Source organism: Oncorhynchus kisutch, linkage group LG22 (assembly GCF_002021735.2).
Source record: "Oncorhynchus kisutch isolate 150728-3 linkage group LG22, Okis_V2, whole genome shotgun sequence".
Classification (NCBI taxonomy): domain Eukaryota; kingdom Metazoa; phylum Chordata; class Actinopteri; order Salmoniformes; family Salmonidae; genus Oncorhynchus; species Oncorhynchus kisutch.
The window spans coordinates 21,281,145-21,302,645 of NC_034195.2; the positions used below are offsets into that span (position 1 = coordinate 21,281,145).

Genomic DNA, 21,501 nt, shown 5'->3' on the forward strand with positions numbered 1-21,501 from the left:
AAACAATTACACATTTTCATGTCTTTATTGAACACACTGTGTAAACATTCACAGTGCAGGGTGGGAAAAGTATGTGAACCCTTGGATTTAATAACTGGTTGACCCTCCTTTGGCAGCAATAACCTCACGCAACTGCAGAAATCATTTTGTTATCAGTCCTGCGCAACGGTCAGTAGGAATTTTGGACCATTCCTCTTTACAAAATTGTTGGGATGAGGATTTGATGTTGGTGTGCTGTGCCTTTTTTTTTCTCCACACATAGTGTTGTGTGTTCCTTCCAAACAACTCAACTGTAGTTTCATCTGTCCACAGAATATTTTGCCAGTAGCGCTGTGGAACATCCAGGTGCTCTTTTGCCAACTTCAGACATGCAGCAATGTTTTTTTTGGGACAGCAGTGCCTTCTTCCGTGGTGTCCTCCCATGAACACCATTCTTGTTCAGTGTTTTATGTATCGTAGACTCGTAAACAGACGTTGGCATGTTCCAGAGATTTCTGTAAGTCTTTAGCTGACACTCTAGGACTCTTCTTAACCTCATTGAGCATTCTGCACTGTGCTCTTGCAGTCATCTTTGCAGGACGACCACTCCTAGGGAGAGTAGCAACAGTGCTGAACTTTTTCCATTTATAGACAATTTGTCTTCCTGTGGACTGATGAACATCAAGGCTTTTAGAGATACTTTTGTAACCCTTTCCAGCTTTATGCAAGTCAGCGATTCTTAATCTTAGGTCTTCTGATATCTCTTTTGTTTGAGGAATGGTTCACGTCAGGCAATGATTCTTGTGAATAGCAAACTCAAATTTGGCGAGTATTTTATAGGGCAAGGCAGCTCTAACCAACATATCTCATCTCATTGATTGGACTCCAGGTTAGCTGGCTCCTGACTCCAATTAGCTTTCGGAGAAGTCAGTAGCCTAGGGGTTCACGTACATTTCCCAACCTGCACTGTGAATGTTTAAATGATCTATTCAATATAGACAAGAAAAATACAATCATTTGTGTGTTATTAGTCTAAGCACACTGTTTGTCTGTTGTGACTTAGATGAAGATCAGATCAAATTTGATGACTAATGTATGCTGAAATCCAGTTAATTCCAAAGGATTCACATACTTTGTTTTGCCACTGTAGGTAGGCAGAGATGGATCTGGGCTTAGCTATAGGGCCTATTTGATGGTCAAAATAGCCTAGGTGTTTTTGTCCCTGCTACTACGGATTATCTGGTTTTATAAGCCACTTCTCTTTGACGGGATGTGCCCTGATTTTCTCCATTGACCTGTTATCATTTTTTTTTTTTTTGCACAGTGATTTTACTGTTACACTGAATCTGTTCAAATACGGAAGGGGATGGTGAGGAAGGTTTCCCATCTGCCCCTTGGTCTATTTCGGGGCAAGGAGTCTTAGGACACATTTGTTATCACAGCTTATAACAATAACACAACTGTTATTACATCTTCAATCAGGGTTAAGGCTTAAATCCCCTCAAATCGACCAGCTTCTGATCGGTGTGGTGTTAATGAAGCTTGAGATGTGGAAAAGGATACACACGAAGATTGTCGTAGAGCTTTTTGGCTTAATACTCCACTAACTCCTTTTCTCAAATGGAAGCATTTAGGGTAATTGCCTGCACACCTCCGACATACCACAACAATGCGTTTGCTCCCAAAGCAGCCCTGTTGTGTGTCTCCTGACTCTCCTTGTTACTATAGGAGTGAGAGGACACGTTTTCAGGGTGGTAGTGTCTGACTGGGCTGTTGTGTGGGAGTGACTAGTGTGGCCCCTCTCCCTTTTCTACCCCTGTGTTGTCCATTGGGACACGCATGAGAGGTCCTGTGAACAGGGGTGAGCAGTGATCAATTGTGTTTGCCTTGTGTAGCGTGAGTGACAACGCGCTGGGAGAGAGAGAGGATGAGATTAGAGCAGGCAGAGGGAGGAATGGAGAAATACGGTACTCAAGAGAAGGAGAACACACAACTTGGGAACGCGTTGGCTGTCATCTGGTGTGAGATCCACTGTCTCCATGACGACGTCTCTCAGATGATGGATATGATGGATATGATACGACTTGTAAATAAACACAGGAGGATCAGTTAGAGTACCTTACCTCCTTCCTCTCCTTTTGTACCTATTTTTTTGTAGTAATTTTACTCACCTCAAACCCATAACCCTGTTTCCGTTTCACCCCATTCTTTCAAAGGTGCTTTGTCACTCTGGGCCAGAGATACTAATCATGGCCTCTAAAACCAGCTCTTTGTCTCTCTGTGTGTCTGTGTACGCAGAAGTGCTTTTCTCACCCCAGGAGATTCCAGAGTAACTCTGTGTGTTTTCTTCCAGCAGAGGAATCTGGAGGGGTATGTGGGGTTCGCCAACCTCCCCAACCAAGTGTACAGGAAGTCAGTGAAGAGGGGCTTTGAGTTCACACTAATGGTTGTTGGTGAGTCACTTTGTCTGCTTCTCTTTTTATGTGTGGGTCTCCCTGGTCGGGTAAATTTTTGTCTGTCTATGTGTGTCTGCTTGTGAGTCTGTCTGTTTGTGAAAAAGGAACATGAAGCATGTCATTTGAGGTCCCATATTTGTTTTGAATGCATTGTATAGATCAATGTGTGTTTCCTATTTCTCTGCATGGAATTGAAGTAAAAATGTCACCGAAAACGTTTAACTCTAGCTCTGTGAATTGGTCAACTGAGTGCATTTAAGAATTATTGAACCACAGAATTCCAATGAACTTGGAATGGAATCTGGTGGCGGAGGAGATTAGATGAGAGTGGAGGAGTGATTGGTTATACCAGCCAGGTTGCTCAAGATCCACTGCGAAAGTAGACATCCATCCAGGTAAACAGGACGTCAGGAGATTACTTCAAAACCGACCACTAGGGGCAACTGTGAATGCTATTAGAATCATGTAGGCCTGGGTTTTGCTTTGTGGACTGTTCTGAGGGTCGTGTGTTCTATCCCAGTGCTAAGCACTTGTTTTTGATGTATATAACTTAACCTGCCTAAACGTATCCTTTGAAATTTGACATTAATGGACAAACTTCTGATTCTTCAGTGACTGTGAGAGCTGGTTGGTTATACATGCACACGCGCACACACACATTCACAGACCACAATCACATGTTTATTGAATTGTTACTCTGCATGAGGCGATTGATGTGAGGAAATACACTATTGATCATACTTCACTGATGTAAGGGCTGCCTTCCATGGGAATCAAGACTGGATATTTTGGTTTTTGTCTTATGTATGCCAGCTGTGCGCTCTTGCGCTTCCTTGCGAGACACACACACACACACACACACACTTTCTTTCTCTCACAGCCAACCAGCATGACATGTCCCACATACAGAATATCTCCCTCTGGTTTGGGTTTCCTGTTTGGTAAAGTAACACTGTGAAAGGGCTGCATGTGCCAGAGGGAGAGTGGCAGAATTCAATGTCAACAGGATTGGATTTCAGCCTTGTTACATATGGGCCTTTCCTTCCTTTTATCTCCAACCACTGCATACCCCAGCTGAGCCAAACATTACACATAACTAATGTGAAGTGTGGCAGAGAGAACAAACACAACAGTGCCTCGAACACAAAGATGAGACACTCACACTGACACACACTCACACGGTTTAACTTTCACATTATAACATTTACACTTTAAGACACTACTATTGTGAAACTCTACCAGTTAAGACTTCTGGAGCAATCTCATCCATTCCAGCTCTGACAGACAGACAGGCACCCTCTCTCTGTGAGAGTGTTAGAGAACGCACACCCAGGCTCAGGGCCAGTAGAGCGAGCTGTAGCTGTAGTCGTGAGAAGATTGGCCTGTAATGGAAGCCAGCTGGGTTCACTGTTTTGACAGACTGGGGCTCTTTTTGGGAATCCGCTCGTCTGTTAGAGCCCGGTCACTTGGAAGTGTCTCCACTGTTCCAATGTCACTCTGTGAGACTGACGCCACAGGACTTTGGCTTGGGACAATTTTTTCCCTCCAAAATTCTGGAATGGAAAAAACCTGTTTCCTGGCCTTTGGGCCAGCTGGCAGAATTTCTGTACTGAACCTGGGAAAGATCTGAGAGAGCCGGGCTGCTCTACAAAGCAGGTTGTCTAAATCCATGATATGCTATAGGAACAAAGTAGAGGCTAAATAGACTACTGTTACAGTTCACCTCACAAGACTTAAGAACTTACAACACTTGGAGCTTGAGCTTCTCTTTACTCACGGTGCCAATAGTAGATCCCAGTCTCTGTTTACAATGACGGCCTATACCGGCCGAACTTGGATGACGCTGAGCCAATTGAGCACCACCCTATGGTACTCCCAATCACGATGTGATATGAGCTGGATTTGAACCAGGGACTGTAGTGACACCTCTTGCACTGAGATGCAGTGCCTTCGACCGCTGCGCCACTCGGGAGCCCTTAAACAGCGCAGTTCCTCATCTGTTAGATTCACTATAAGCTTGTTCTGTTCGGTCAAATGCTTTGCTTCTTATCATTCTTTTTCTATGATTCAGTTCACCCAAGTTTTTTGATCGACACGGAGTGTACAAAACATTAAGAACACCTTCCTAATATTGACTTGCCCTCCCTTTTGCCCTCAGAACAGCCTCCATTTGTCAAGGCATGGACTCTCTGCAAGGTGTCAAGTGTTCCACAGGGATGCTGGCCTTTGTTGACTCCAATGCTTCCCACAGTTGTTTCAAGTTGGCTGGATGTTCTTTGGGTGGTGACACATTCTTTATACACACAGGAAACTGTTGCGCCTTCTACCAGACCCCGTTCAAAGGCACTTCAGTCTTTTGCCTTGCCCATTCACCCTCTGAATGGCACACATACACAATCCATGTCGTAATTGTCTCACGGCTTAAAAATCATTATTTAAAAGGGGGGGATACCGAGTCAGTTGTACAACTGAATGCCTTCAACTGAAATGTGTCTTCTGCATTTAACCCAACCCCTCTGAATCAGGGGAGAATAGCTTTCACCTGTTCAGTTTGTCATGTTCCTAATGTTTTGTACACTCAGTTTAAAGCGCAAGTACAATCGCAATATTTGGTCAAAAAAAATTGCAATTACATTTATTGCCCATATCTTGCAGCCCTACCTACTACCCATTCATACTCCCCTCCCACTATCCCATCCCTATACCAGCCCTACCTACTACCCACTACCCATTCATACTCCACCCCCACTATCCCATCCCTATTCCAGCCCTACCTACTACCCATTCATACTCCCCTCCCACTATCCCATCCCTATTCCAGCCCTACCTACTACCCATTCATACTCCCCTCCCACTATCCCATCCCTATTCCAGCCCTACCTACTACCCATTCATACTCCCCTCCCACTATCCCATCCCTATTCTAGCCCTACCTACTACCCATTCATACTCCTCTCCCACTATCCCATCCCTATTCCAGCCCTACCTACTACCCATTCATACTCCCCTCCCACTATCCCATCCCTATTTCAGCCCTACCTACTACCCATTCATACTCCCCTCCCACTATCCCATCCCTATTCCAGCCCTACCTACTACCCATTCATACTCCCCTCCCACTATCCCATCCCTATTTCAGCCCTACCTACTACCCATTCATACTCCCCTCCCACTATCCCATCCCTATTCCAGAATTTCCCAACTGGCGGCCCACGGGTGTCTGTATTTGGCCCCTCAAGATTTTTGAGGACATTAAAGACTGTAAAAACACCAGGAAATCAGCTCCAGGTCATTTTAGATTTGGGAATCTGTTCTTGAGTATTCCAGCGCAAAAGAGAGACGTGATTGTATATAAGCAAGGTTTAAAAATATTCTGTTTTAGTCAAATATTATATCCGTTTGTGCTTTTTGCGGTAAATTTGTAGTCTACAAATTATTTCTAATTATGTTCTGGCCCCCCAACCTTCCACTCAAGAAAAACTCGTCCGGCGCCTGAATCTAGTTGATGATCCCTGCCCTGTTCTATGGCAGTTTATTTCCACCTATTTTTTTCCTCTGGTTCGTCTTCTTACTGTCATCTACTGACTCTTGTTCACTGACTAAAAAGATGGCACTACCTCAAAAGCGTAGAACCACGAAAAGAAAGGATGTTTTCAGACACAGATTTTCCAGGTGAAGGACATGTCATCACATTGCAACAAGATGAGCCACTAAGAAAAGGAAATGTATTTCACAATGACTTACTATGGCCCATGTGCATGAGACACAGCAGGAGCGCCTTTGTTTGTGTGAGATCAGTTGGACTGCTTCAGGGTGTGTGAGTGACTCTGTGTGAGGGAGGGGGGGGGGGCTGCTGCTGCAGCTGTATAATGCAGTGTGCACATGTCCTGTATGACCTCACTCGTGCTGATTGTGTCAGTTTCTGTTTAGACTCAGGGGTTCAAAGTGAATCTTTTATAGATTACCCGCTCTCTCACAAAAATCTTGGGAAACTGACTCCCATTGACTGCACAGACCTGATCTTTTAATAGACAGTGGAGTAGCTAGTCCATCTGTAAGCCTACCAGAGTATCTCATATAGACTGCCTTATAGCATAGTATATCTGGTATATCATCCTCTTTGTCTTCCGCTGTATAGTAGTTGAGGTGTGTTTGTGTGTTGCAGATCTTGATCAGATTACCTTTTGACCCTACTGCAGCCATCCCATCTCCTGATTGATAGAGCTTATCTGACCCACTTAAACATCCCTTCTCACATTTCCTCTCTCCACACACACACACACACACACACACACACACACACACACACACACACACACACACACTCTTTCTCCTCCCTTCTTCCCTTCCTTCCCCCTCTCTCTCTCCTCATATAGACATTAGTACATGTGGACCAGATGTCTCATTTTACACTCTGTGATTCAGGCCCACATGTCTGTTAGTTAGGGGAGGAGAGCTCTGTGTTTGTCAGTGGAAAAGAGCTACAGGCGTAGACCAGAAGCACCAGGAGCCCCTTTATGTGGGGTGATGAGGAGAGGAGCAAGGGGTCTGGTCTGGCTGGGCTAAGCAGGGGAGTGTAAAAGGGGCCTGTCAGGATGTCTGGGGCCAGCTGCTACCCCAGGGGTCATTTTTGGTTGGGCATTAGTATGTTGACAGGAAGAGGGAGGAGAGATAAAAGTCTGGAATGTTAGGAATCTCCTGGGAAACGTGTCCTGTGTGTCCATCTGTATGTCTGTCCCCATACCCCTGTCAATCTGTCTCGCTCTCTAACTGCAGGTACTGTACTTCCATTCCCTCCCTGTCAGTTGTTTTCTCTTCACCTGCCTCTTGGTCTCTCCCTCTCTGTCCCCCTCATAATGTTCCCATTATGAAAGAGGGGAAGTAAGGGGCGGGTCACCCAGCCAGCCATCCATGCAGCTTTTGGTCGTCAGGGACAGGGTCTATTTATGGAGAGTGCGTTTTCAGAGATCATGCGGACCAATATTTAATTAAAACTGAGAGGAAGGCTAATTGGGTTGGACTTGCCCTCCGGGGGTGGGGTAACTACTGCAGAGAGACGATCATTGGCGAAACTGTCGGCTAGTTTGCACCACAGAACTGCCACTGATCCTAAATAACTGTATGTGGTATGTCGACTGTTGCTGTCCTGTGATTTTGACCACGATGAGTTACCATGAACTCCAAGGTCAGTGGTTGTTATAAGTGGAGTACACTGCGCAGGACATTAGCTGTAATTTGGCTTGCGTCCTCTTTGGAGCAGCTCTATGGTATTTGGTTAGTTCCCTGTGTTCTGGCTGTTGTGCAGCTGAGGTGTGGTATGTTTGGTGAGAAAGAGGGGCCAGGGGGTGTAATTGATCCAGGTCCACAGCAGGAGGGGGGATGGAGAGGAGATGAGCTGGGGGTTGGATTTTAGATGGTAGATACGGTGACCTTGAGTCACCTAAAATGGGTCTGGTTCTTTGTGGTAATAATGGGCCTACTGTATAAAGGATAATAGATATATGGGCTGTTAACACGTTGTGATTGATGTCCTTTCTCGTCCACGTGTTATTCATTTCCCTTCATTTGTTTTTCTAGCCAACATCAGCAGTCGCCCTCAAGCTAACAAAGGACGAGGAGGCTCTAGTCTAGGGACCAGAGATAAAAACTCTTCGGCTATATTTTATACCAGGATTACAATAGAGTTCATACTGCATTTCTGCAAGATAGTTATTTAAAGTGTCCTGTGTTTTCTTTTCTTTTTCTAATCCAGTGAACTCCGATCCTAATTCTGTCCTCCCCAGTGTCTCGTTCAACCCAAAACGCAGATTAGTGTCCCAGGAGCCAGACTCAGAACAGGGCCTCTCTCTATCTGGGACTTGTAGATCCATTTTGCATGCATGAGAGGCAGAGCGAAACAGGAGATCCCAGTACCAGGTTTCAGGGCCACAGAGAGGGGCAGGAGGATGATGGGTATGACTGGCTTCCATTAAAATGCCTTCATAACTGCTATCAAGCTCCAGAGTAATGTAATCTGCAGGCACTCTGTCTGCTCTGCTTTAGATACATGCCCCTGACCCTCTGTTGCCCTCTACCTATTCCCCCAGAGTAGCGTAGGATGTGCTTGCCTGCCCCTCTATCCTCTCCCCCTCCTGGTTTGGGTGACCTCCTCCAGCATAGGCCGGGTGCTGACAGGTGTACCCAGCAGACAGCGGGTGGGTTTGGTGTGTCTTATCTCCTGCTTAAACAGTGTGTTTTGAAGGGGGCAGGGGGGGATCCTGTGACCTTGTGCTGTTTGTCAGCCAGATGTGAACTGCCCAGAGTCTACACCTCAAAGAGAGGGTCTGTGTGAGGGGTGAAGGTTGAGAGACACTATCTGAGGATTTCACAACTGGCAACGGAGTCATCATAATGACTGGTTTGGTTGCATTGCAGTATTATATGCAGAGCAGAGCACATGCAACCGCACAAATCAACTGTCAGTCATTATCAGGAAATGTGTGTTTCCATCAGGAGTGTAACACTAAAGACTTGGGGCAAATGGAATCAACAACCTCTGCATCATCAATTGTTGACAGTTGCTTTGTGAGGTGTTTTTATGGAACCTTTATTTAACTGGGCAAGTCAGTTAAGAACACATTGTTATTTACAATGACGGCCAAGCCCGGGCGATGCTGGGCCAATTGTGCGCTGTCCTATGGGACTCACAATCACTGCCGGTTGTGCTACAGCCTGGAAACGAACCAGGCTCTGTAGTGACGCATTCTAACATGCAGTGCCTTAGACCGCTGTGCCACTTGGGAGCCCGTGTTTAAAGTTAGCCATTGCCTGGTATTGGCCCCAAGTCAAAGCAATATGAGCCTTTTGGGTGATTCTGATGGAAATTTGACATGAGTATGGGTTGATGTGGGAGTGTTGGGAATGGTGGAAAGCAAGGCGGTCGGGGTGCCCCCTGCTGGGACAGTGGGGGTAATGCTGCTGTTGCTCTGCTGCTGGTGTGGTGGTCCTGCTGGAGCATGCCAGGCAACCCGCCCTTGACCCTCCCAGAGCACTAGAGCAGTCACTCCCAAGCATACTGCATAGCCAGATAAAAGCTATATGCTGAATTCCTCACTGTGACAATGATGTAACTGACGTCAGATCTCCTCCCATAGGTGAGTCTGGATTGGGGAAATCCACGCTCATCAACTCCCTCTTCCTGACTGACCTGTACTCCAAGGATTACCCTGGCCCATCCCTACGGATCAAGAAGACTGTGCAGGTAGCCTACACCCCCCCCCCCCCCACACACACACACACACACACTTCCTCCACATGTGGAAGTGCAACACGAGCAAAGAGCACAAAGCTCTCAGGCCAATACAAACAAACCCAATAACCACTGGATGGTCACAGCGGCCGATGGTTTTGTCCTTATATGTCCTTGATAAACAGAAGAGGGACAGATGACGAGACTGGGGGGGGGGGCTAGTTCACTCAATTGATGGGTGCACATTTTTGTTTTTTTTAGTTAAGGGTGTTTGGGGAGATTTATGTGGCCTCTCTTTGTGATGGGGACAAAAAGGAGGAGAGTTGGACTCTGGGGCTCTGGTTCCTCTTGGGACCTGAAGGGGTCAGTAGGAGGTTAGGAATGTTCCCATGTGGTGACTTTCCCACCAAACCCAAGACTCCCATCTCGGAGGCATCCTTGGCATCGGCTTTCTGTCTTTGTGATGTATATGCAAAGGCACACACACTAGGGCAGTGTTTGGCTGCTATATTTGGGTTTTATCTCCATCACACGGCGAGCACTGAGGTGGGAGTTAGTAACCTTTGTGAGTCATCATTTCCTGAATTAGAACCACACTTTTGCAAAGCTGTTTTTAAGAAATTACCGTGTGACTTCATTTTGAATGTAGACCGACGTAAGTTGTTTTTCAGATTTGTTGAGGCCTAAGATTTCTGGTTGTGTCTCTGGGGTCCCCGTGGTTCCTGCTGATGTGTTTGATCCTCCATTGAAGAGTGCGTCCAATGTTTAGAAATGGAGCTGTTGGGGTAGACCAAAGCCACAGTGTAAATGTAGAGGGGTAGACTTGGGCCCAGTGTGCTGTGTGCGGCTGTCTGCTGCGGCTGCTGTGGGCTGAGGGGGAGAGACGGGGGGGGGGGGGGGGAGTATTTATATTCCAGAACAATCTCTTATGTCTGTCAAATGGTCACATTCTGTCTACTCAGATTTCACGCAATTGATGGGTGCACATTTTTGGGGTATTTTGTTTCTCTTTCACAGAAATTGATTTAAAAGCAGATATGCAGGCGCGCGCGCACACACTCTCTTCCGAAAGTATTTTGAGTGCTTGATATATGCCCTGCTAGAAAAGAATGTGCATCTAAACTAAAGTGTTTTGCAAAGGCAAAGAATGTGTTTTTGCGTGTTTAGAGAGAATGAAAGAGGTCGCCCCAAAATAACTACCCTTGTGAAAGTATGCACCAGCCGAACAGAGAGCAACTGAAACAAACCGTAGTGGGAAACGAATTATGCATTTGTCTCCTAAAACCGTGAAAAATCTACCAGCACCATATCACTGTCACAGCTGCCATTTTTCCCCCCCAGGACTAACATGATTTAAGCTATAGATGAGCCGTAGTGTATGGGAGAGCTGAGAGATGAAATGGGAGCTATGGAGTTATGTCTTAAAGTTACTGTTTTGCAGGTGGAGCAGTCCAAGGTTCTGGTGAAGGAAGGGGGTGTCCAGCTCACTCTCACCATCGTCGATACGCCAGGGTTTGGAGATGCAGTGGACAATAGTAACTGGTGAGTATTGGGAGTGAATGTGAGCATGTATGAAAGATATGGTGGAGTTTGTTTGTTGTGTAGGAGTGTGACTATATGCAATATTCTCTCTGTGTCAATGAGAGCCTAAATGTAGAGGTGAACAACATTTTCCTATTTTACTCTTTCTCACCTCTTTCATCCCCCCTCTCAGCTGGCAGCCTGTCATTAACTTCATTGACAGTAAGTGTGAGGACTTCCTGAATGCAGAGTCCAGGGTGAACCGACGACTGATGCCAGACAACAGAGTTCACTGCTGCCTGTACTTCATCGCCCCCTCTGGCCACGGGTGAGTACTGACAGACCTTGGGAGAACAGTCCTTTTGTGATCATGTACCAGTACTACATTGATGTCATAGGATGTATAGTATATACTCTTTGATGGCTAAATATATGAAGCCTATGCTACCCACCTTTCCTTGTCTGATAAAGAGACTCGTATGAGCTGAAACACATTTAAAATTATAACAAATGTTATACCGCATGTGTACTGTAATTATAAAGTGTTCTCTATGAACACTGCTGCTAAGTAGCCATGTATTTCCATGTGCATTAACTCTGTGTTGTAGAAGTCATGACATTATGCTTTTGATTGCGTGTGTGTGTGCCTTTATCGATTATCTCTGCTTGCCTATGTATGTGAGCCCGAACGTGAACAGGAATGTATGAGTGGAGAATAGGCGCATGCGTGAGTTCACATATGTGAGTGGGAAGCAAGACCGAGAGAGATGTAGGCTGCCAATGTTGTGACCTACAAGGTTGCATAACACCCACTAGACTGAGGATGAGATGGAAGCGCTCTCACCATCACTGAGCCAGCCAATCAGGAGGAGGCAGCTCACTGAGGAGCCCCTGAGCTCAGAATCCCTGGGAATAGGATGCTTTATTTTCAGCTTAGAAAAACGCCTCCGTAGATAGCCTCCGTAGCAAATCAGCTAGGCCCACTTTTTGTGTTAGGATCTATCCAATCCTACATATTTTAACCAGTCAAATGGTTGCTGTAATTATATGTAGCCATATAAGGAGGACTATGGACACTGACGTGGTTGTGACATTATATAAGATCATGAAAATGTCAGTTGTTAGACCGACACAAGGTAATGCATTAAGAGATCAGAAATCATGTCAGTCCTTGCCTCTGCTAATGTGGAGACAAATGCAGAATGTGACCCTCCTCTGCCAGGTCTGTCCCTGTTGCTGTCCCCACACTTCATATGCCCCCTTTAGTCCTCTGACCTGTAACAGCGGGTCTGTTGCTCTGTGTCTGTATATTCCTGGAATCCACAGCCCCCCCCCCTATCACCCTTACTGCTTTGCCCCCTCCAGCTCTCCCCTCCAGTCCCTGGACAGAACTCACTCTCTCAGGCCACAGAGAAGAAGAGCCCCTTTGTCCACCTACTCCCTCATCAGCCAGAGTGAGAACATCACAGAGAGAATAACAAAGAGAATCCCTCAAGATCCCACCATGACATAATTATTAGTGGTCACTGACTGGGAAAAAAGAAAAGACATGAAAATACACTATACAGTATATACAAAAGTATTTGGACACCCCTTCAAATTAGGGAATTTGGCTATTTCAGCCACACCCGTTGCTGACAGGATAATAAAATCGAGCACACAGACATGCAATCTCCATAGACAAACATTGGCCATATTGAAAAGCTCAGTGACTTTCAATGTGGCACCACCATAAGATGCCACCTTTCCAACAAGTCAGTTTGTCAAATTTCTACCCTGCTGAGCTGCCCCTGTCGACTTTAAGTGATGTTATTGTGAAGTGGAAAGTCTTAAGAGCAACAACGGCTCAGCCGCAAAGTGTTAGGCCACACAAGCTCACAGAACGGGACCGATCAAGTGCTTATCGTGTGAAAATCATCTGCCCTCGTTTGCAACACTCACTACCGAGTTCCAAACTGCCTCTGGAAGCAATGTCAGCAAAATAACTGTTTGTCTGGAGCTTCATGAAATGGGTTTTCATGGCCGAGTGACCACACACAAGCCTAAGATCACCATGGGCAATGCCAAGCGTCAGCTGGAGTGGTGTAAAGCTCACTGCCATTGGACTCTGGAGCAGTGGAAATGTGTTTTCTGGAATGATGAATCACGCTTCACCATCTGGCAGTCCGACGGACGAATCTGTGTTTGGCGGATGCCTGGAGAACGCTACCTGCCCTGATGCATCGTGCCAACTGTCAAGTTTGGTGGAGGAGGAATAATGGTCTGGGGCTGTTTTTCATGGTTTGGACTAGGCCCCTTAGGGAAATGTTAATGCTACAGCATAGAATGACATTCTAGACGATTCTGTGCTTCCAACTTTGTGGCAACAGTTTGGGGAAGCACTTGACTGGCCTGTACAGAGCCCTGACCTCAAGCCCATTGAACACCTTTGGGATGAATTGGAATGCCGACTGTGAGCCATGCATAATCACCCAACATCAGTGCCCGACCTCACTAATGCTGTTGTGGCTGAATGGAAGCAAGTCCCAGCAGCAATGTTCCAATATTCTAGTGAAAAGCCTTCCCAGAAGAGTGGAGGCTGTTATAGCAGCAAAGGGGGGACCAACTCTATGTTAATGCTCATGATTTTGGAATGAGATGTTTGACCATGTGTCCACATACTTTGGGTCATGTAGTGTAAATAAGACAGTCAGTGTTTCTTTGGTTCCTCCAGTGTTTTCTTGCCACTGGTGGCATAATGCACTGCGTCAGTTTGAGCAGAACGTGTACTAACTACTACAGAGACATGTGACATGTGTCACATCAACGCATAAGTCAGCCTTCCCTGCCTTGCCTGCCTGTGTTTGTCTGACTGACCGTGTATCTGTTTTGACTGTGCAACAACAGAGCCTCAGGACATATATTTTTTAACTGTGTAAAATGCGTTGAAGGCTGAAGCCCCTGGACATTGAGTTCATGAAGCGTCTCCATGACAAGGTCAACGTGATCCCTCTAATCGCCAAGGCAGACACTCTGACACCTGAAGAATGCCAGCTGTTCAAGAAACAGGTGTGTGTATGTGTTCATTTTCGTGTTTGCACAAACACAACATGTGTATGGCAATTACTCATGTCATTTTTACCTTCAACTCAGATCATGAAGGAAATCCAAGAACACAAGATCAGAATCTATGAGTTTCCTGACACCGAGGACGATGAGGACAGCAAGCTCATCCGGAAGATCAAGGTAGTGTCCAATGAGAGAGACTGATACGGTCATTGGTATCAGTCCACACTAGTCCCCATCTGCCATTTTGTTTTGTCCCTGTCAGTTTGGTTATCTAATAGGTTGTCGATACTGTACAGGCTCACTGATTAACTGTCACTTCTCCCTCTGTCTCCCTGTGCGGCAGGAGCGGATGCCTCTGGCAGTGGTTGGCAGCAACGTGGTGATTGAAGTGAACGGCAAGAAGGTCAGAGGTCGTCAGTACCCCTGGGGCGTGGCAGAAGGTAGGTTCAGTATGGGCCTGGCTGGGTTCTCTGTTCTGTCTGAGATGAGACAGTGGCATGGTATTGTCTGTGGGTTGTTGTTCTGGAGAATGTTCTTTATTAATGTCACTCATTGTGCCATGCAAGTGGATGAAGCACGGAAGTGTGGAGACCTAGTGTAGGGAAACTGCATGGCCTCCCAGGAAATCCCCCCCTCCCCCCAGAGAGTGTTTCTGACAGGGATTCTGGAAAAGGGGGACAGGGTTCTTCTACTAGGATATCATGGTCTCTCTGGCAGTGAACACTGTACTGTACCACCCCAGGGACGTCAGAGAGAGAGACCTTGTCACCCCTTTTTTTCACCATTGGCCACAATGAATCGTTGTTGTTCTCCACTTGATTTTCTTTTGTTTTAAGTTCCCTGAAATACATTTAGTTTTTCATTTTCAAGTGTTGCTCTGTGGTTGACCGTTGACCGTATCAGTGGTTGACCGTATCAGTCTTTCACTTTTTCATTCTTTTCTCTTTTTTCTTTCTGTCTATTCTTTTCCATGACTGACAGAGGGCATTTTTGGTAAACAAAACCATCTCTCACATTTGATACCCCTCTCCCTCAGGCCTTCCTCCCCTTTTCACTTTTTGTTGCTGCGACATTAGGTTGATGGTCAAAGTGGAGCTCTTACTAATTGAGAAACCTATAGGCTGTTCAGCGCTAACACTTCTCCTAGAATAGAGCAACATCACCCTCTAACTCATGTTAATAGGTACCTGATTATCGTCGAGGGATACTTTAGGATGTGGGCAATGAGGCCCTTTATCTACTTCCCCAGAGTCAGATGACCTTGTGGATTCCATTTTTTAATGCGTCTGTGTCCAGTATGAAGGAATTTAGAGGTAGTTTTGTGAGCCAATGCTAACTAGCGTTAGCACAATGGCTGGGAGTCTATGGGTATCGACTAACACGCTAGATGAAGGGCCTCATTGCCATAATCCTGAAGTATACCTTTTTATATTAAGTCATACCTTTTCCAGAACTGCATGATCTACCTTTATTCGTTTTAGTCATCATTTGGCCACTCGTCAACACTCAATTGTAGCACTGTTAAGAGTTGAAAATGCACAAACTTATTGTATACATAGTATGTGAATGTATACATATTTTGCATGCATTATCTAAGAACAGTCACTTATCTATATATACTCTGTTGCGCTAAATCCTTGCACTGTGATGCTGTTTGCTGACACTCCCTGTAGTTCCCACAGGGGGTCCATCACACATACTCCGTTGCATATTGATTCATAGAACATTTTACAATAAGTTCTTTGTCATGGGATAAGACATTTTTCCCTGTTCTTGGCTCATTCAATGGAAACCTCCATGCAGGTATCATAATCTAACGACCATTAGTAGCTAAAGCACTCGGGCTTAAAACTCCTGATGGGCAGCTGACCCCATGCGATAGCAGTGATCTTGCTCTCAGTGTTGCTCTGTTTTAACGGCAGAGCACTGAAAACAACAGTGAGGAGGCAACAACCATTCAGTCCAGCGTACATCAGGAGTTTTCAGCCAATCGGCCGAGGGTGTATCTTTCCATTAGAGCTACAACCATGCTTTGTTATGACCCTGTGACCCCACCTCAACCAAACCCCCCTCCCCTCCCATCCCATCACTGAGGCTGGCCTGCCCTGCCAGCCCTCATCTCCCCTCATGTAACCCCTCGTTCAGTAGACAGTCAGGGTGGACAGACACGGGTTACAGGGGTCACCTGGGCAGGACCTGGGTTCCCGTGTGCCCTCTCCTCCCTCCCATCAGAAGTCACTCAGGTAGGTGACAGCAGGGGCTCTATGCATGCACCTCACGGGTAAGGTGTCCTCCTTCTCTTCCTGAGGTCCACAGCTGACAGCGTGATGCACGTTAGGCTTAGCCCCAGATAAGATGGGGCCTGGGGAGAGGAGCTATGGAGTAAAGGAGATGTTTTGATCAGGAAAGAGGAGAAATCCACATCCTCAGCAGCAGCAGCAGTGTCTCTGCGGTCCTTTTCCAGAATCCCATGTGATCTTTTAACCATGTGTGTGTTTAATCAGCTGAAATGTATGTCTTAGAGCAGTGGTCTGTCTGGTCTGTGACATGTCTGTCTGTTGACTACTCTATGTACTGTATACTACTGAATGTGTGTGTTTGAGCAGTGGTCCAGTGAAATGTGTCTCTGTCCTTAGTGATAGTTTTAACCATGTCTGTGTGTTCACTGAGCAGACACATTCTTCTTTACAGTCTGAGCACGGGTCCTTTTGGCCAATGACTTTGTGTGTTGTCTGTGTGTTTGACTACCTAACAGTCTCATCGGGTAATTACCTGTAATAAGAATGTAGACTAGCTGAGCGACCCAGTGATTTTTGGCTCCGAGAGTAGAAATTGTCCCTTTTGATCCGAGAGCCTTTGTAATGTTACCGGGAATTCTGGGAACTGATGTGTATTCTACCAGTACCCAATAATGATTGATGGCGATGTGAAGAGAACAATCTCTGTGGGTCTCTGACATCTCTCTCTATCTCTCTCTCTTCCTGTTTTAGTGGAGAACGGGGAGCACTGTGACTTCACTGTGTTACGGAACATGCTGATCAGGTGAGAGACAGAGGATGCATGTCAACCCTTTTATTCATCCATTATTGTCAGTGATTATAACACGGTATTTACAGTGATATAATTATTTGAGACCCAACTTCCCCAATTCTCTCCTGTAGGACCCATATGCAAGATCTGAAGGATGTGACCAACAACGTCCACTATGAGAACTATCGCAGCAAAAAGCTTGCTGCCGTAACCTGCAATGGAGGAGTGGACACCAGCAAGACCAAGAACCAAATGACCAGGTAGGAGAGAGACCTTAATCATCAGAGGAAATACCATCGATCTGATATGTTCAATAGTAATCAGACAGGCTGAGAAAGAATCTAAAATATGCTGTAAAGCTTATTTCATAGATCAACCTGACGTTTGAGTCATAATGTGACGGTGACCAGACTGTATTGGTTGGGATGTGCTTCGTTAATCACTGGTCACTGTTAGTGATTCTTGATGTTTGGTCCCTCACCTTTGACCTGTAGGAGCCCCCTGGCCCAGATGGAGGAGGAGCGGAGGGAACATGTCATGAAGATGAAGAAGATGGAAACAGAGATGGAGCAGGTGTTTGAGATGAAGGTCAAGGAGAAGAAACAGAAACTGAAGGACTCTGAGGCTGAGGTGTGTGTGTGTGTGTGTGTGTGTGTGTGTGTGTGTGTGTACACCAATTGGGAGACATAAGGACTAGAAGTCGCCCGAGTAATCGGAATGGCCGTTTTAATTAGGGCCGATTTCAAGTTTTCATAACAATCAGAAATCTGTATTTTTGGACACCGATTTTGCAATTTTTTTGCGTGTATTTTTTTACACCTTTAATCTTTATTTAACTAGGCAAGTCAGTTAAGAACACATTCTTATTTTCAATGACAGCCTAGGAACGGTGGGTTAACTGCCTCGTTCAGGGACAGGCGGAACGACAGATTTTCACCTTGTCAGCTCGGGGGATGCAATCTTACAACTTTACAGTTAACTAGTCCAAGGCAATAACGACCTGTCTCTCATTGCACTCCACAAGGAGACTGCCTGTTACGCGAATGCAGTCAGCCAAGGTAAATTGCTAGCTAGCATTAAACTTATCTTATAAAAATCAATCAATCATAATCACTAGTTAACTACACATGGTTGATGATATTACTAGATATTATCTAGCATGTCCTGCGTTGCATATAAACTGACTGAGCATACAAGTATCTAAGTAACTGACTGAGCGGTGGTAGGCAGAAGCAGGCGCGTAAATATTCATTCAAACAGCACTTTTGTGCATTTTGCCAGCAGCTCTTTGTTGTGCGTCAAGTATTGCGCTGTTTATGACTTCAAGCATATCAACTCCCGAGATGAGGCTGGTATAACCGAAGTGAAATGGCTAGCTAGTTAGCACGCGCTAATAGCGTTTCAAACCTCACTCGCTCTGAGCCTTCTAGTAGTTGTTCCCCTTGCTCTGCATGGGTAACGCTGCTTCGAGGGTGGCTGTTGTGTTCCTGGTTCGAGCCCAAGGAGGAGCGAGGAGAGGGACGGAAGCTATACTGTTACACTGGCAATACTAAAGTGCCTATCAGAACATCCAATAGTCAAAGGTTAATGAAATACAAAATGGTATAGAGAGAAATAGTCCTATAATTCCTATAATAACTACAACCTAAAACTTCTTACCTGGGAATATTGAAGACTCATGTTAAAATGAACCACCAGCTTTCATATGTTCTGAGCAAGGAACTTAAACGTTAGCTTTCTTACATGGCAAATATTGCACTTTTACTTTCTTCTCCAACACTTAGTTTTTGCATTATTTAAACCAAATTGACCATGTTTCATTATTCATTTGAGGCTAAATGGATTTTATTGATGTATTATATTAAGTTCAAATATGTGTTCATTCAGTATTGTTGTAATTGTCATTATTACAAATAATGTAAAAAATCGGTCGATTAATCGGTATCGGCTTTTTTTGGTCCTCCAATAATCGGTATCGGCGTTGAAAAATCATAGTCGGTCGACTTCTAATAAGGACAGGCGAGGTAGAGCCTCAAGTCAATTTGGATGTGTGTATCTGTCTGTTTTATTCACAAGTAACACATTTGCCTCCCATCTCAGCTGGAGCGACGCCACGAGCAGATGAAAAAGAACTTGGAGGTTCAGTATAAGGAACTGGAGGAGAAGCGGCGTCACCATGAGGAAGAGAAGTCAAACTGGGAGGCACAGCAACGTATACTGGAGCAGCAGAAACTTGACGCTTCTAAGTGAGTGGCTGACATATTTAATCGTCCTTCCTCTTATTCTCTCAGACAAGCATGTTTTGTCTATTTTTCTCAATTAAATGGAATTTTGAGATATTAAATAATTCCCTTTTTCTCTATTTTTTTTTTTTTTACAGGACCATGGAAAAGAACAAAAAGAAGGGAAAAATATTTTAAGTTGAACCTATTCCTCCAATTAAATATTGCAAACTTGTTTTTACATCCTTTTTGATGTTCACACAATCTATGACCCTCAAACCATATATATACACACACACACACGCGCACGCTAATAAGCCGCGTTCACACTGCACTTAGCTCAGGGCTACGAGGGTGTTTACACTTGCACATTATAAAGTGGGCTAGCTGACCCTATTGTACTATTTAGGTCATACATGGACCTCACACATGCATCTCATTCAGTACATACAACAACATGCCCCAATGTCACACTCATACACCACTATACACACATACACACACACAGCCACATCCCTCTTTTGGGGGTCTGCCAAAACCTTTTATTTCTATTCCTGACAAGGAGGAAATTATGTCCCTCTGATCTTTGGAGTTTTACACATGGCAGGCATCATGCATAGCCATCCTTTATACTAGTGTACTACAATCTGTTCTCTAGCTAGCTCACCTGTTTCTTCCAGCAGAGGCAGCTCAAGACCATTCACAAGCACACTCCATTGTGACTTGTGTAAACACAATTACGTACGCTCGGACATTCCCTGAACTCCTGGGACATGTGCATGTTAAACACACACTTGTAGGTGGTTATTAAGGGTTCGAGTCAGGTGTGAGTGTACAAGAAACAGGAAAATAATTGTTTTGAATTATGACAGTCAAAAGCCAAGTCGAGATGAAAAAGCCAGGTTCAGGAAAGGGGGTGACCTATCTTAAATGTGTGTGTACTTGTGTGTGGGTGCCTGTGTGTGTGTGTGCACGTGCCTGTAAACCATGTGTTTTGTGTCTTCTATTTTACTAATAGAAGACACACTTAACGGTATAAAGAGTAACATTGTCAGTGTCATAACATTCTCTGGATACTGAAGCAGATAATTATGTCCCTAATTATATAGATAATGTTACACAAATCATATGGGTGTCTAAAACAATGATAACCGTGATTGTGGCAATGTCTTATATTGTGAAGTGATGGATTTTGTCAAAGCCCTAAACCTAAAGCCCTATCTATCCCTTGTCCCCTGTTCTGAAGACTGTACCGAGAGCTATAAATGCATGGGTTTGTCCCAAACGCATGGTGAGACTCTGACACTGAGACACATTGTGTGACACCTCTAAACCCTTACCTCTCTGAGGTCGGTCAAGTTTTATTTGAATATATTATGTATGTATTGTTGGACAACAATCCCTTGAATCCAGTAGGATCATTTAAGTGGTTCAACAATTATTATTTTAGTGTAGTCTTGATTTGACAAACCTCTAGAAATCTTAAGATGCACTTGAAGACATGCAAAAGGGACACAGAAAATGCACAGATAAATACAACACACATAAAACCCCTGTAATTTTCTTCTGGTTCACATACATAATGGAATTGACTGTAAATTGTTATATACTTCACAACTGAACACAAGCCCCAAATCCCAGAAGACAACCTCTGACCCAACCTACACTGCCTTCACAAGCCACACACACACAATAATACTCTATGCCAACTGTATGCTTTCTCAGGACCAGTCTCTTGTTGCAGGTCTCTGAGTTGTAATAGTCAGAAGTTAGTCCGTGGTCTGAGAAGTCTTAAAGGCTCATTTGAGCTAAGGTCTGAGACAAACTTTTCCTAAATCATTCTTTAACCACTGCCCTATCTAATAATGTTGAAGGTAGCCATAACTTTAGGAGTTGTTTTTTTTTTTTTTTTTTTTATATATATATACACTCTTCAGCTTTATTCTGTTCTTCATTTTATTATCTGTTCTCTCTAATTGTACATTATTAATATTAAAGATGAGAAGGTTATGCTTAA

The 21,501-nt window shown here is 44.8% G+C and overlaps 1 protein-coding gene across 7 annotated transcripts in view; it reads left to right on the top strand.

Annotated features, from left to right (window-relative positions):
• LOC109867794 (septin-7) overlaps window positions 1–21,501 on the top strand; it is a 30,700-nt gene extending 9,199 nt beyond the window's left edge. The window contains exons 1-14 of one of the 7 annotated variants that reach the window (XM_020457083.2): window positions 1,919–2,065; window positions 2,333–2,432; window positions 9,569–9,675; window positions 11,105–11,205; window positions 11,378–11,512; window positions 14,115–14,232; window positions 14,317–14,409; window positions 14,576–14,672; window positions 15,214–15,225; window positions 17,223–17,274; window positions 17,394–17,522; window positions 17,757–17,892; window positions 19,363–19,508; window positions 19,643–21,501. In XM_020457083.2, coding sequence (XP_020312672.1) covers window positions 1,934–2,065; window positions 2,333–2,432; window positions 9,569–9,675; window positions 11,105–11,205; window positions 11,378–11,512; window positions 14,115–14,232; window positions 14,317–14,409; window positions 14,576–14,672; window positions 15,214–15,225; window positions 17,223–17,274; window positions 17,394–17,522; window positions 17,757–17,892; window positions 19,363–19,508; window positions 19,643–19,682 — 1,398 coding nt within the window. In that variant the 5' untranslated portion in view covers window positions 1,919–1,933 and the 3' untranslated portion in view covers window positions 19,683–21,501. Of the gene's footprint in view, window positions 1–1,809; window positions 2,066–2,332; window positions 2,433–9,568; window positions 9,676–11,104; window positions 11,206–11,377; window positions 11,513–14,114; window positions 14,233–14,316; window positions 14,410–14,575; window positions 14,673–15,213; window positions 15,226–17,222; window positions 17,275–17,393; window positions 17,523–17,756; window positions 17,893–19,362; window positions 19,509–19,642 lie in introns of those variants that run through there. The other 6 variants (XM_031801375.1, XM_020457085.2, XM_020457086.2 and 3 more) reach the window with 6 other exon arrangements.